We start from the raw sequence: 15,067 nt of genomic DNA on the forward strand, positions 1-15,067 counted from the left end.
ATTTTATACCCTAAATGCTTTAAGTATAAGAGGTTATCTCAATATTTATGCAGCTTATCCTTACTACTTTCCTTATTCTTTTTATAACTATTTCAATTCAGTTTGAAATTTGTTGACTTTAATTTAATTTAAACTGTCTGATATTTCCACAACTTACTACATATAATTGTCTTATCTTTAGCTTAAGTCTAGATAATAAATCATTTGGCTTTGTAATCCGCAAACATTCGCTTAAGACTCAAAAGCTCAAATGCCCAAGGGCTTAATACGGCTTAACCCTTTCGCGGCTTTATAAAACCCCCTTCCACCCCCTCGTGATGTCTTATCTGCCCCTCAAGAATTGCAATCAAGCTCAAGAAACGAGAACAAAGTAAGGAAAAGACAAGCAAAATTACGATTAAGCGGAAATTTTAAATTAATTCCATTCAATTGCATGGACACAAAGTGCAGTCCGACAGACGATCCGTTTGTTTAAAAGAGAATTACGGAATCGGGGGCAATTGGGCTAGAGCGTCTACACAGAGAAAAATACCTATTATTGTTATCATCAATTAGAAAAAAGTGACCAATTAGTGCCAGTCAATTTTAGAAAAAATAAAACAAAAGGCTTTCATTTTAAAGTCCGTTATTGGGAAAATATATTTAAAAGTGGTTCTCTTCTACAAAAAATATAAGTGCGATATTATAATTGAGTTATTGTTATCTATGGTTCAACCGCTTTCCTCAAAGATATGGAAATTCATATAGAATTATTTTATTCATGTGAATTTAAATTTGAATTCAAATGTTAAACAATATTTTTAGTTACATTGCATTTAAAAGTGGAAAGTTATTTTTTCTTGTTCTACACGTAAATAACGAAGTACAAAGTTAGATTGCAACGATTTTTCTCTGTGTGCAAGCGAATGTGCATGCTGAAATTGGAACGGGGCAGGGGGGACGATCGGACTCCGCTAGATGGCGAAGATCTAACCGAATGCTATCGTTCAGACAGAGCCACCGCAACCGAGGAGGCGAACTCAGCGGCAACGGGAATGGGTGTCCGGCTGCGACCACGCCCACCCAAGCAGACGCGCTTCCTCCTTAATGCGCAGCAGCTGCAGCAGCAGAGGCAGCGGCGCAGCTGGTCGGAAAGCGATCTTCTCAAGGAGATCGACAGCGAACTGCAGCTGGCCAAGGGCTTCCTCTACGCGAATGGTGTGTCAGAAAACCCCAGAACGCCTCTCCACCCCCTGCTTTCGATCCACGCATCCCGCCATCCATCCCTGTGTCTAATTGTTTAACCCCTTCACGATATCTGTGCAATTATGTTAAGTTTATTGTTAGCAAAACCCACTCTAAACATTGTGAACTTTGCTAGCCTGCCTGAAAGTAGGCAACTAAGTTTGCTCGTCTTTGTTTTAGCTCATTGCGTATACGACGTGAAGGCTTCTCCTTGGTCACTTGCCACACTCGCCTACACATTTACACACACTTCTGAATATTTATCTTTTTATCTTTATCTACACTGTGTCCATAATTTATGACCCACTTGAGTCGAAGATCTCTCGCATTCAATGCCCAGAAGATCGCTCTTCTTGGCTTCCTCTCCTGCCACTGTCTCTGTTTACGAAAGCATAAAAAAATTGTTGTTTATACTGGGCGAAACGGAAAGAAATACGAATTTTTCATCTGAGAACGAGAACGTTCAACAAATTTGTTGTCTTGCGCTCGCACACAAATTGAGATTTTTCGGCTGGGATCTGGCTAACGAAAGTCCAAGCAACCTGCCCGAAAATTCAACCGTTTCGTAGTCGTCGTCGTGTTAAAGTCGTGTGAGCAACGCGAAGGCGCGTCAGAAATCAGAAAATAGAAAATATAGAAACGTCCGAAGTCGGAAATTTGAATTTGAATTCAAAAAAGAAGTCGCTTCTATATTTCCACAGCACAAATGGGGCAGGGTTAGTTGAGTGTTTTGTGTTCAAATTTGTTTGTGTGCCCCCCAAACGTGTTGCCACTTCCGCAGTGAAAGTATCGTAAAGATACCAAGATGCACGAGCTGCACACGAAGTGAAGTGTATAAAGTGAGAAGTATTCCGATCTAAATCGCCGTTCTGGCCATTTGCAATTCAATTTTTGCAGAGCACACACAAAGCACGGCGGGCACCGCGATGTTTGCACCCAAATTCAAGGCGCGCGCGCCACCAGGTTCAGGTAAATTGTATCTGGCGGATGCGTTTGCATCCTGCAGATGCATTCACGACAAGTGTGACAAATGGCCAACATGACGTTTTCAGTGGGTTGTCTTTGATGATTCGCTGGCAAAGCCGAAGAAGACTTGAGTTGAGTAGCTCTTTCGTCGCGATTTCCAAGTTTTCCCGTCAGCTTTCTACCTTTCGACTTATTCATTTTAAAATTTATTGCTCGTATTTATAGATAATTTTTTGTGTTCGCTCTTTCATTTTAGTTTTTTTTTCAGTTGGGCTGAACTTGATTTTGCCTTTGGCAGATGCGATTGTTTATTTTAAATATTTCACATTAGTTCATGTTAATTGTGCACACACCAAAAATTTCCACATGATTTAGGGAAACATTTTGGAAAATCCAAACTGGAACGAGGTGCGCCATTGCTAAATATACGGCATGACGTAAAATCCGAGGGAGAAAATGCTGTATATTTATTACAATATTTGCAATGTTCCCAATTGTTGTTCGCTATTCGTGTTAGACGCCCACACGGATGCCTTTTTTTACAGTCTCCAATAAAAATGCCTGCTAAATAAGATCAACACGGAGAGCAGAGTACTATGCCATGTCGCCATCAAGATCCATTTGATGTTATTTTGGCCAGGTCCGTTGGATCTTCCATTCAGCAGAATCCGCCGTGGGCCATAAATCCCCTTTGAGGATTTAAAGAGCGTAGGCAAATCCATCAAACTTTCATTCCTTGATTGGCGTCATCTGATGGCATTATCTATGCTTAGGAAATTTCTATCTGCTACACATTTATTTAAAGCATTAATTTGTATGCTGTTATTTTTAACATTTTCCCCATTCTATTTTTTCCGGTTCAGACTTTTTATTTTGCCATGCCGAAGATTGAAAAATATAATTTGAAGACTTTTAGTTAGTGAAAATAATTTATAGTTTGGTATAAATTCAGTTGAACTTGAACAAAACGATTCCTTTGCCTTCGCTGCTGGCCGGGAATTGGTGATTTAATTCTGTTTGATGACGTTGCCACCGTTGGGATTGATCTGCTGAAAGAGATCTTAATAATAGCGATTGGAATGGCATTCATGAGTGAATAGGTGGGCGGGCAGATGAATAAATATACAGATCGTACATAAGGTGCTGGAATCCGGCTATGTTATTATGTGCACAATTTTATAGCTATATTACTTCATAGAGCCTGGGAAACTAATAAATCAAAGATAAATCTTGTTTTATATATATTTTGAATTGCTGATTGCTGCACACAAATACAACTAAAACAATTTTATAAAAAAGAATGTTTTATGAAATAAATAAAGTAGACGATTTATTCTTATCATAATAATTCCCTAATCTTATTATGCGTCTTCCAACTAGAGCTTTTCCAATCATTTCCGAATGAACTGCAGATATGCACTCCATAAATAATCCCAAGCGTAGGAGTTCCCACCTTATCCACGAGCCACATACAGACGTACTCCCCAGAATTCCACATAAATCAATTCAGGAAATGCTCTTAATTTGCCAGAGCCAGCCGCACCCAAGTCCATTCTCATACCCATGTCCAATTGACAGGTCGCACTCTGACTCGGAACTCCCGATCCGAACTCCCGTTTCCCATCCGTGACAGGTTGCCCAGATCCCCCGGCCACTCCTCCTGAACTATTTTCTCCATCACCTTTTGTGTGAAATTTACAAGGCCGCAGCGAGCATATGGGTTCCGCTTTTGAAAAAGCATTTTACAAACTATCCAGAGTTAAAATTAAATGGTTCCCTCATTCCTGCAATGATTCAAACACTGAGGAAAGTGGAGGACTGGTTTCGGGATTTAATATATCTGAATAAGCTTATTTTTATACCCGTTACTCGTAGAGTAAAAGGGTATACTAGATTCGTTGAAAAGTATGTAACAGGCAGAAGGAAGCGTTTCCGACCATATAAAGTATATATATTCTTGATCAGGATCAATAGCCGAGTCGATTTGGCCATGTCCGTCTGTCCGTCCGTCTGTCCGTCTGTCCGTCTGTCCGTATGAACGTCGAGATCTCAGGAACTACAAAAGCTAGAAAGTTGAGACTAAGCACACAGACTCCAGAGACATAGACGCAGCGCAAGTTTGTCGATTCATGTTGCCACGCCCACTCTAACGCCCACAAACCGCCCAAAACTGCGACGCCCACACTTTTGAAAAATGTTTTAATATTTTTTCATTTTTGTATTGGTATGGTAAATTTCTATCGATTTGCAAAAAAACTTTTTGCCACGCCCACTCTAACACCCACAAACCGCCCAAAACTGCCACGCCCACACTTTTGAAAAATGTTTAAATATTTTTTTATTTTTGTATTGGTCTTGAAAATTTCTATCGACTTGCAAAAAATCTTTTTGCCACGCCCACTCTTACGCCCACAAACCGCCCAAAGCTGCCACGCCCACACTTTTGAAAAATGTTTTGATATTTTTTCATTTTTGTATTAGTCTTGTAAATTTCTATCTATTCGCCAAAAAACTTTTTGCCACGCCCACTCTAACGCCCACAAACCGCCAAAAACTGTCCTTCGCACTTACACTAGCTGAGTAACGGGTATCAGATAGTCGGGGAACTCGACTATAGCGTTCTCTCTTGTTTTTTATAGTTTTATAATTTTATAAGAAATGAATGAAAATATGGTCACGTCGATATGATATGTTGTGATGGAAAACTATTTCGTTCAATTCAAGAATTCAAATCTGTCTTTTACGATATTTTGTGTTCAGTGGAGTCCCATTAGTGCTGTTTTCCCAATAGGTTCTTATGCGCAAATCGATAAATTTGAAATGAATTGCCCCGAACAACGAAAGCCAGCGAAATGCGGCTTCTGCTCGACTGCGGGCGCTCCTTAGCGGGTGTGTCGCGCTCTCAAGTGCCACTATTAACATTTTTCCAAGCGAATTTTCGAATTTTCCGACTGATTTGTTCTAAAGCAGCAGCAGTAGTAGCGTCAGTGGCCACCGGAAGTGCCAAACCAAGTCAAGCCAAACCAATCGAGTTGGCTTTGTGTTTGGCTTTGCTTTTTGTTTTGGGTTTGCTTTTTGTCTGGCTTTGCCGAAGAGTTTTTTTAATGTTTTGTTTGTGACTTTTGTAGCTGCTTCACTGTACTCCGGCGCACACACTTCCGTTCCATTTCGCATTGCACGCATAATTGGCGTTTTCCCCTCGAGGTTCCCCTGTCTCCGGTTGATCGAGCACTGAGCAGCCAGAATGGTAATTGATCTGCTATTTGGGGACTGCGGCTATGGGGCGGAGGCTCCTCCCGTAGCCAAAACTGGGTGTGTTGTTTGGCTCTTGCCTTTGTTTCTCCCTGCCCATAGCCATTCCCATTCCCATTCCGAATCTGAATCCGATTCCGAATCCATCCCCATTCCCGGGCTTTTAGCTCTGCTCGACGCTGGCGAGTCACGCAAAATTCAGTTCGCCTCGAGCCGTGCGCGGAGTCAGCAACTCAATCAGCAAATCGCTCTTGAAATCCAAATCGGTGGACCATCCGTACCCATATTCGTATCCGTATCCGTATCGGTGTCCGTAGTCGTATCGTGGAATCTGCTCAGGTAAATCCCTCAGATTTAAGCGACTAATCTGAGTGACTCAGAGGATCTCAGTGTGTGCGAGTTTGATTGACATTTGCAAGCAGAAATTTCCTTTTGATTCGATTGTATAATTCAATTAAGTGCTGATTGAATAAAGACGTCAGCGCGCCCACATACGAATCACCAGCATCAGCACACCCCACCACCTCCCCTAACAGTTTCTACCAACACCCACTTCCCCTGTGAAACCCAAGAAATCCGCTAACGAATTTAGAGGCAGCACCACTGCTCCTCGGCAAAATGCGTGTCAATGTCTCGAAGGCAATGCGCCTAGGGCATCGCTATATCTATGTGTATCCGAGTCTTTAAATGTGTCTGTGATCTCGCGTTGTCTGTTTGTGGTTTTTGTTTTTTACAGGTGGCAAATAAATCTGTAGAACGAAAGTTCTTGGCTAGAGCCAATGCAAAGCTGCACAGACGTCGCGAGGGTTAGTTGACAATAAACAAGATAATGCTGGCTAAGAAAAGCCACAATTGAAGGCAATTTGTTCCAATTATGCAAAAGACTATACGACATTCTTCTGTGGATTAAATTGGTTAAATACCAGTCAAAATGGATGATATGCTTTAAATTGTATGACCATTAGACATTTAGATGAATTTGTTAACGCAAATCACATTTATCATATTTGGGTTTCTCAAGTCCAAATGTTTCTAATGTGCTAATCAAGTTTTTGAAAGCTTAAAATGATTTATTACCATTATGATATAAAATACATAATAATTGTTTATGGGCATTTCCTAGTTTTGTTGGTAATAAGTTTTAGAACCTAGTCAATATTTTTATTAAGAAAGGTTTTCAGTGTAATGGGAACCTCAGTATCACACCTCGCCCAGTTCTTTAACGGTCGGGAATATAAATTTATTTTATTTTCCTGCATATGTGTGTGTTTTGTGAATGCTAAACATGCGCCAACTGCGATGACTCATTCCATCCGTGTGAGAGGAGCGTCAGTGTGCGTATATGTGTCTGTGTTTGTGTGAGTGTGCCTATGTGTGTTGGCCAAATTTTGAATGGCTGCCAAATGGCGGCTTCCTCGGTCGCCGTCGTATTAATTATGGCTGTTCCCCGTCGCTGTGTTTGTTTGTTAATTTGTCTCCGCTCGGCTTGTTGACTGCCCAAAAAGCTATTTTCGAGTAGATCTGCGGTTTTAGCATAGTCAGCCAGCATAAACTTGTTGACAAGTGTAAATGTCGGGGCTGAAAACTCAATCTCTGAACTCGCCGGCGCCCCTGAAAATGTCACCAGCCACATGAAAGACCAAAGACCACCGCCCACACTAGCTCACCCTTTAAAAAAACTTTCGACAGGCGTGTGGACACCTTACGGTTCCAGCAGCGATCTAAATCAATCGGGCACCACATCGGCCACGCCCCCTCCCCCGCCGCCACCCTCGCTGCCCGTTTGGACGCCACAACCGTCACCGGTGCTAAGCGGACGCAAGGAGTTCCGTCCGGTCCGTTTCGAGTCCCCCACTCTGCCCCGTCGCTATACGGCGCAGCAGCACCAACAGCAGCAACAGAAGACGACGACTACAATCCCGCCGTGGTCCAGTACGGAGAACGGAGAAGGTGCCCCACCACCCACCGCAATAGCCTCCCTCAACTCCGTGAACTCGAACTCGGACTACGCCGAAACTGACTGCTCCGGGCACTTTGGTCCCGTGGCGCCCAGTGCCAGTGTCTCCGACAAGATCAGAAGTACTATATGCATTTCGCTCCCTCTCCTCTCAGTACTTAGTCAGGTCCTTATCCAATACTCAAAGAAACTGAATTACTTAATAATAAATATTTTATACTGGGGATACCAAGGAAAGAATCTTTGATATACTTTTAGAGATAAAACGTGATTCTTAACGTCACTATTTTCTGATTTCCAAAACGATCACATTTGTTTCACGAAATATCACTTGTTTTCTATTTTGGTACAACTAAATATCAATTACCTGTTGATATTTTGGTGCGCAGTATTTGTATATAGCTGAAATGATTATTGGTATACCTGTTAAAAATCAAATTTCTAACATTACCGTGTCAATCAAATGTGATTTCCAGACTACAAAGATTTTTTATATAATGGGAAATTTAGAATTCTTTAATGGTGCAATTCTAAATTGTACAAACATATACTAGTGGATCGTAGCACCGTTATCTTTGAGCGTTGGAAAAAGTCGACTTACTGCCACCCTCCCCCTCTTCTGTCCCAAAATTCTCTCGATTTCGCTAACGATTTACCGTCGTTTACCGCCCCGAAAAGCATTCGAACGCTCTTCATCCAACTCGGAGTTGCAGAGGCCGTTTGCGCGGCGCCAGCTGTCCGACGCCAGTCGTCCAGCCTACAGGCCCAATGAAGTCAGTAAGTATAGCCGTATATAGGGTAGGGCAAGTGACCAGGTGAAGCGAGCTCATGTCGACGCACAACACTGAATGTAGCTGTGATGTTTGTGTCCCCGTTTAACCCTTAAACCTAAAACAATAAACCGATGATCCGAGCGCCCCTAGACCTCCAAACACTAACCAAACTCCATCTGCGGTTTCCAGTCTACAAAGTCAAGCACGAGTATATGAGCGAACCGGAGACGGGCAGCGATCGTCCCCGGAAAATGGCACAGTTAGGGCGAAGGCAGTACGACGGCATCGGTCCGGTGACCAACGATGGAATGCCCATCATCCTGAGATCGGTAATGGAAGCCCCATTCACTGGGGCATGTCGGGGGTTTTGAACTCGAAGTGAGACGAATTGATACGAGTATTGTTCCTTATCCTTATCCACACGCAGGAGGTCAAGGAGCCGCATCAGCATGAATGGTACAAGCGTCTCTATCAGACCATTCACAAGCAGAAGAACGGCGGTAAATGTCACTCACTTTCCCCTTCGTCTGAAGCATTGAAACTCCTTAGTACACCACAACCCCCCATTCCCATCCCAGCTCATTCCGACTCCCAAAAAATGTCCATTCCCCAATCCTTTTAATGCTTCAGTCTGATCAGATCTCCGACTTATCTTTTCGGTGTCTTCTCGTTTCTCATTTCCCCATTCGCTTTCGCCTCAAGATGATTTTGTGATTCGCTACAAGTGTCCCAGAGGTGATTCTTTGTTCTTTGATCTATAAACTATGCTATCCCCTAGTAGCTCCTCCCTTTTAGTAGCCCGCTTTTGCCTATACATATAGACAGGGTCTAGACACCTCTAACCTTTAACACACAGAAAGCTTCATTCTATTTTGGTTTTATTTTGTTTACGTGCATGCTGTATTATTTGGTTTACCTTCATATGAGTTCTTCCGTGTTCCCGTGTCTAGATCATTGATAATTTGGAAGCTTCTACTAAATTTCACGACTAACCTAGTCTAAGGCCTAACTCACCAAACGACAAGCCACAAAACAACGCTAACATCATGTACGCCAGTTCACCACAAAGACGAAGTAATGATTATGTGAAGTAGAGCTTGAGAAACCGCTTGTGCTTGTACAACTAAATACTTACCCCGACTAATCAGTTTTTCTATCTCCGATCAGCCCGTCCGTCGTACAAGAGCAACGGATACGTCTCAGAGCCCGAACCCAACTACGATTCGGATTACTCCACGGTGAGGTACCGCACCCAGAATCCGCACCGTGTTCAGTCCGTCTCCTCGGCTGTCAATGTGCGCAACCTAACCCAGGACGAGAAGTGAGTCATTACGAGTATATTTTCAATGTAATCGTATTAATGGACCTTACTAATCGAATACCTGCCTATTATGTTGTAGGTTGTATGGTACTATGCCAAATCCCATAAAATCAGCGCAAAGCTCGTATAAGAATCAGCCAGGACGCATCGAGAACTATACAACAGGTCATTCATCAGTTTCCGAAAAGGAAAAGAAGGAGGTAAGTTTCACTTACATTCACATTCACATTTCATCAGTGTCACCGAATGCTCACTATTTTGGGACAAATCACTTCACCACCATAATTTTTAACCCACGCAAAGCAATCAGTCGTATTTGCTCAATGGAACTACTTTACTGGCCTTGTCCGCAGCACCGATCACTATTAGCTTATTGCCCAGCTCATCGACACCGCCCCGATAATACCCATCAAGCCCTTATCGGGTCCATAACCATGAAGCATTCACATTCACCACCCATAATCTGTCATTCAGATCGCCTCAAATATTCTAACTCACAGCAATTATTCTATTCACAATTCTAGTGGTGGGACGAAGTGATGGACATCTTTAACGGGGTATGATCTCTACTATATTATCTAGATTTAGTCTTAGTTAATTTACCTTCCGATTGAGCTACTCGAGACCGTTTTCCGTTGTCTAACGTGAACTAAACCGTTCCCAACTGTTTGCTTACTCTTATATCTTTCCTTGCCTACCATTTACCGCCTACCAAAATGCCTGATCCATATCCTTCGCAAAGTGGCTTAGGGAGCATACTCGCATCCCGCGCATTATTATAGAGTTCGTCGACGAATTCGACGGCATCGGAGTAAGTTTCCCCGGACAGAATATCCATCGATCTGTCAGATTTATGAAAGCGAGACAGGAATCATTGCAAAAGGCACCAGAGCTACTAATAGAACCAGTTGTATCCTTGTGTCTAAAGTAATGCTCATTCATATACTTTCTCTTTTCCTCCAACAGAGTCTAGAACAATCGAAACTATCGCCATTGTACACAGAAGGTAACTTGTCCAGGTAAGCAAGCAATCTAGCTTGAACTTCATATGATTTCATGATATAACCTCCATTCCTTTCCTATTTTTTCAGAGCTTTGGCCAAGGAATCCGGGTATACTAGCGATTCCAATCTGGTCTTCCGCAAGAAGGAGGTACCCGTAAGCAGTCCCCTTAGCCCCGTTGAACAAAAGCAGGCCTACAAGAGTCTCCAGGCAGGCGGAGAACCTCCCCTGCTCGGCTTCCGCAAACCAGCGCCCGAGAAACCCCGTGGTAAGTGACACACTTTGTTGGGTTTTGGGTTAGTTTTTTCCGTAGCTCTAATCTTATACTTAACATAGTCGTAAGTCGCTGGGCTATCTACTCACTAATCCTGCAAACGGTGTTGGTTCCAAGGTCTATCTTTTATACACCAAACTATTTAAGACTTTAACCTCTTTGCCACCTATTGCCCTGGTTGTATCTCCATCACCCACAATCACTGCTCACCTGAAGTTGTATTTGTCTGCCCCTAAAGAGGCGGGCTCCACCTAAAAGAAAAAATCAAATAAAAATAAAATAGCACCACCGTTTATGGCACTGTCACAGGCACCACCGAAACAACAGAAGCCACTGGCTAATCTCAAATCCGTTTTAATGCCATCCCCAAGAAATTTTGGAGGAGTTCGAATTCATACAGATCACACCCACGCTCACAAAGATTCGTGTCAGTACCAAGGAGCTGGAAGAAGAAGTGAAACCCCTGAGAAAAGCAGTAACGCCACCGCCTGCACCACCGCCACCACCTCCACCTCCCCAATCCTTGACCACGAAAAGAGACAAGAAGCCCGCGAAGATGTTTTCCCAGCTTTCGAAGAATCTGCCCTCGTTCATTCCGTTGAGCAAAAAGCAACAAGTGTCCCAACAGGATGACCCACCTCCAAGGCCGCCGCACAGAAAGTCGAGCTGCACGAAGAGCACAGTGCGAGTCCTAAGCTCCGCCTCAAAGTCCAGGCATGAGCAGTGCTTTCAACCGCCGAGTGGAACTGCCCCTGGGGTATCTACCATCACCCTGCGGAAGGTGGCCACTTCGAGTTGTTCCCGTCGTGAGCCCATTTGCCGATCGAAGTCGGCGGGAGCGGTGTCCACGCTTTTGCAAACTCTGACGGCCACCAAGGAGACCCGACTCACCCGTCGGGTCCAGCAGCCGCAGCAGCAATCGCGTTTGAGGTCGTCGAGTCCTAGTAGGCGCCCCGCTCGTCTTCTGGCCCTTCGTCAATCCAGCCGAAGTCCTGTGGCCTTTGGTAGAAGCATATCGAAGGAAAGAAGCTTCGCTGAGGAAAAAAAGCGGCTGGAGAACACGCTGCCAGCTAATCGGACCAACTTTGAGGCCAGTACCAATATACTAAGGGATCCCTCCTTGAAATCCCCCCAAGAGGTGAGGGAGGCAGTGCGTTCGTATGCGACCTCACGCAGCAAGTCCTTGCCACGACTTCGTCATACTACAGTGAGCACTACCACAAGGCAGACCATGTGCTTCCCGCAGGTGCGACCCCAGACGCTTTTGGATTGCGGAACTCGGTCGCTGAGGAAGTCGTCCTCGAAAACAGGAAAGGGCCAGGAAAAGAACGGATCTAATGACAGCTTGCCGAGGAGTAACTCCACCTTTTCCATTGACTCTATGGTGCGCCAGGAAATTGTGCCCATAGCACCACCCAAGACATATGTTGGGAGGTCTAGAGGATCACTTTCTAAAGCGCTGGTTCCACTCCAGAGCAGTCGAAGCGAAGGTCACGTGCCAAGGAAGCGTCAGTCTGGGAAAGTTACTACTAAGCCACCACCACCAGTTACTGTCCACTCCTACAGCGAATCAGTGAGAGAGAAAACCAACTTTTGGAATGACTACAACGCCAAGCAGGCCATGTCCTTGCCGCAGGAGTACAAGTTCTGTCCGGAGGATGTGTGCGATTTCGAGAGTCATACGATCCAGCAACCGTGTATCGAGGACCTTGTGTGGAAATATGAGGGCAAGGAGCAGCGTCCACCGAAACAAGTGACCGTAACGGACATCGCTCGACCTCAATCACCACAATTGAGCCAGGAGCGTCGCTTTTCGCCCACTCGAGAGGTTAGGGTGCCCCAAATCAGCCGGGAGGTGAGATCGCCATCTCGTCGTCGCATCGATAGCCTGCGTTCCAAGGACAAAGAGCAGTCCTTGGCCAGGGCTAGCAGCCTTAGCAGCGCAGATGAGCGCAAGAGAGCTACTCCAGCTCCATCGAATGGACTCTACCAATGCGGAGAGCTTGCCCACAGTGCCACTTCGTTGACTCACCTGGAACGTCATAGTCCCAGCTGTCGGTATCGTAACAATTGTGAGCGTTTCACTGAATTGAATCGCTTCTACAGCACTTTGGAGCGAGTGGGTCAGCTGGAAAGGGCCACGTCCTCCAGCAGCTTTCATCCCTTGAGGAAGGATGCTGAACACCTGGACTTTGATGAGTGGCGCCGAGTCCGACTTCATGAACGCGCTGAAAAGGAGCTGCAATATTTAGTTGGAAAGCTACAAGATGACCAAAAGCAAAGGGATCTTCACTTCCGTTCAAAGGATGTAGACTCCATTAAGTGGCGTCAAGACGCCGACCAATCACTGGTTGCCAAGAAGAAGTCTGTGGAGGATCTGCGCGAAAACTTTGAGCAGTTGAATATTCTCAGGCAGCAGCAGCAGCTCCAGTCGGAGCCAGTTCATCGCCATTGGAGACGCAACACGGTGGCTGATTTGGCCTGCAGTCTGGAGCACCAGGCCTCGGCTGAACCCGATATGGAGCGTCACTTGGACAACGACTTAGTGAGCACTTTGTCCAAGGATCAGATTAAGAAGATAACCCAGCAGCTGAACGAGATCTACTCGGGGAATCGCCAGGCTCCTGCCGTCGAAGAGCAGTATATTGTAACCGTGGAAAAGGGCTCGCGTCCAAATGGTCTGAAGGTACGTTGCAACTCCACCATCTCCAAGGATCAGCTACTGGGACCAGTTAAACGTAAGCGAGATGAACAGCAATCAAATCAGTCATTGCCTCGCTCCACTCGCAGTCAATCTCCGGTGGTGGTGGCAAGAGAAACCCGTGGCGCCATTGCAGCCAAGAATGCTGAGTTGACCTTGACGAAACCGCCGGATGTGCCACCTAGACCAAAGCCCACGCCAAGTCAGGAGGTTAAGACCAAGCCACCGCCAAAAGCGGAACTGAAAGTTGAAACTCGCGAGCCGGCCGAAGACATAAGCCAGAAGATACAGTACTTCGAGGATCGCCAGTTCGATGAGCCGCCCAAAACCATTTACCACGCTCGCGAAGACTCCTCGCCTGACGAAGCTGAGGTTATGCGACTCATCAATCAAAACATGCAGGAACGTCAGAGAGCCAGGCAACTTCATCACCACCAGGAACTGAGTAACTCCCTGACCGACTTGAGTGGCGTTTTTGGGGAGCGTCCTGCGGCCCGGGTAAATTTTCACTTGCACAGCCCGCCCGACCGTCCGCCCGACGATACCGAGCTTATCAGCTTTGGGAACGGATCACCGGATCACGGAGACGGCAGTCTTGAGCTCTACTCGGATTCCTACTACCGGTCGCGCAGTCTGTCGCCCCAGTCGCAGGCCTCCGCCTGCTCCAGCTCCTACTTGCAGAGAGTGTACACCGGCGAGGTGCGAAAGATGCGTCAGCACTTCGAGAGCATTCAGCAGTCCGGCGAACAATCCCGGGAGCCATCCAATGAGCGGCGTGATTTTTTTGGGCTTAGCTCGCTGCGGAGGGCGCGCAGCGATCCCGAAATGAGTGCGGGATCCAAAGACGCCCCGGACACCGTTACGGATGCGGTGTCGAAGGAGGATGTGCCCCGGTTAACCCATAAATTCGAGTTGAGGGCAGCCACGCCATCGCCGGAACGCGGAAGAAGACGTCTGCGAAGCGCACAGGATCGCCTAATGCCCCACATCGATATCATCAGCAAGACAGCGGCCTTGAAAAGAGAACTACCTATTCCCGTTCGATCGAGTCCCACGAGGAGCGTTAGCAGCAACAGCCATTGCTTCGAGCGTCTGAGGATGCGCTACGAGTCACCGGAGCCGCAGACCCAGAGCTATTTGTCCACCTCGCATCCGGATATGCGGGATGTCCACGACATATCCCCTCACCTTAGTGCCGACTGGGTGGCTCACAAGCACCCGAAACCGACGAAACCCGAGGACCTGCCCAAGAAGCTACAACGAGTGGTGAGGGCGAGCTCCACATCACCACCTCGACCAGCAAGGTCGCATAACCACCAGTTGAGCTCCCGGCTAACCAGCTGCATGAAGGACATCTTCGCAAACCAGAAATTCGATCCCAACAAGCATCGTCCCAAGGCCAGATATGTTCCCGATGGTGCCGAGAACGGCAATCAGAAATCCAAGGATAGTGGCACTTTAGAGCGCCTCAAGAAGACTGCCGTTGTGACCTTTAAAGGTGATTATTGCGTACGACTTTTTAGGGAGCAGTGGTTGGGGACTCCATGGGAATAATCAGGGTATGAACCAGGGCAACTCTTCACCTTCCTGATAGTCT

At 45.8% G+C, this 15,067-nt stretch overlaps 1 protein-coding gene across 23 annotated transcripts in view; it reads left to right on the plus strand.

Annotated features, from left to right (window-relative positions):
- LOC6528893 (sorbin and SH3 domain-containing protein 1) overlaps positions 1–15,067 on the plus strand; it is a 31,411-nt gene that overhangs the window by 9,911 nt on the left and 6,433 nt on the right. For 4 of the 23 annotated variants that reach the window (XM_039371290.1, XM_039371291.1, XM_039371292.2 and 1 more), the window contains exons 2-13: positions 991–1,197; positions 7,132–7,521; positions 8,078–8,176; positions 8,362–8,501; positions 8,600–8,672; positions 8,875–8,907; positions 9,340–9,493; positions 9,573–9,693; positions 10,018–10,050; positions 10,236–10,304; positions 10,460–10,512; positions 10,585–10,763. In XM_039371290.1, the coding sequence (XP_039227224.1) occupies positions 991–1,197; positions 7,132–7,521; positions 8,078–8,176; positions 8,362–8,501; positions 8,600–8,672; positions 8,875–8,907; positions 9,340–9,493; positions 9,573–9,693; positions 10,018–10,050; positions 10,236–10,304; positions 10,460–10,512; positions 10,585–10,763 (1,551 nt within the window). Of the gene's footprint in view, positions 1–990; positions 1,198–1,779; positions 1,941–2,121; positions 2,194–5,292; positions 5,782–7,131; positions 7,522–8,077; positions 8,177–8,361; positions 8,502–8,599; positions 8,673–8,874; positions 8,908–9,339; positions 9,494–9,572; positions 9,694–10,017; positions 10,051–10,235; positions 10,305–10,459; positions 10,513–10,584; positions 10,764–11,140; positions 14,969–15,067 lie in introns of those variants that run through there. The other 19 variants (XM_002089889.3, XM_039371284.1, XM_039371299.2 and 16 more) reach the window with 18 other exon arrangements.

This window comes from Drosophila yakuba, chromosome 2L (genome assembly GCF_016746365.2).
Source record: "Drosophila yakuba strain Tai18E2 chromosome 2L, Prin_Dyak_Tai18E2_2.1, whole genome shotgun sequence".
Lineage (NCBI taxonomy): Eukaryota > Metazoa > Arthropoda > Insecta > Diptera > Drosophilidae > Drosophila > Drosophila yakuba.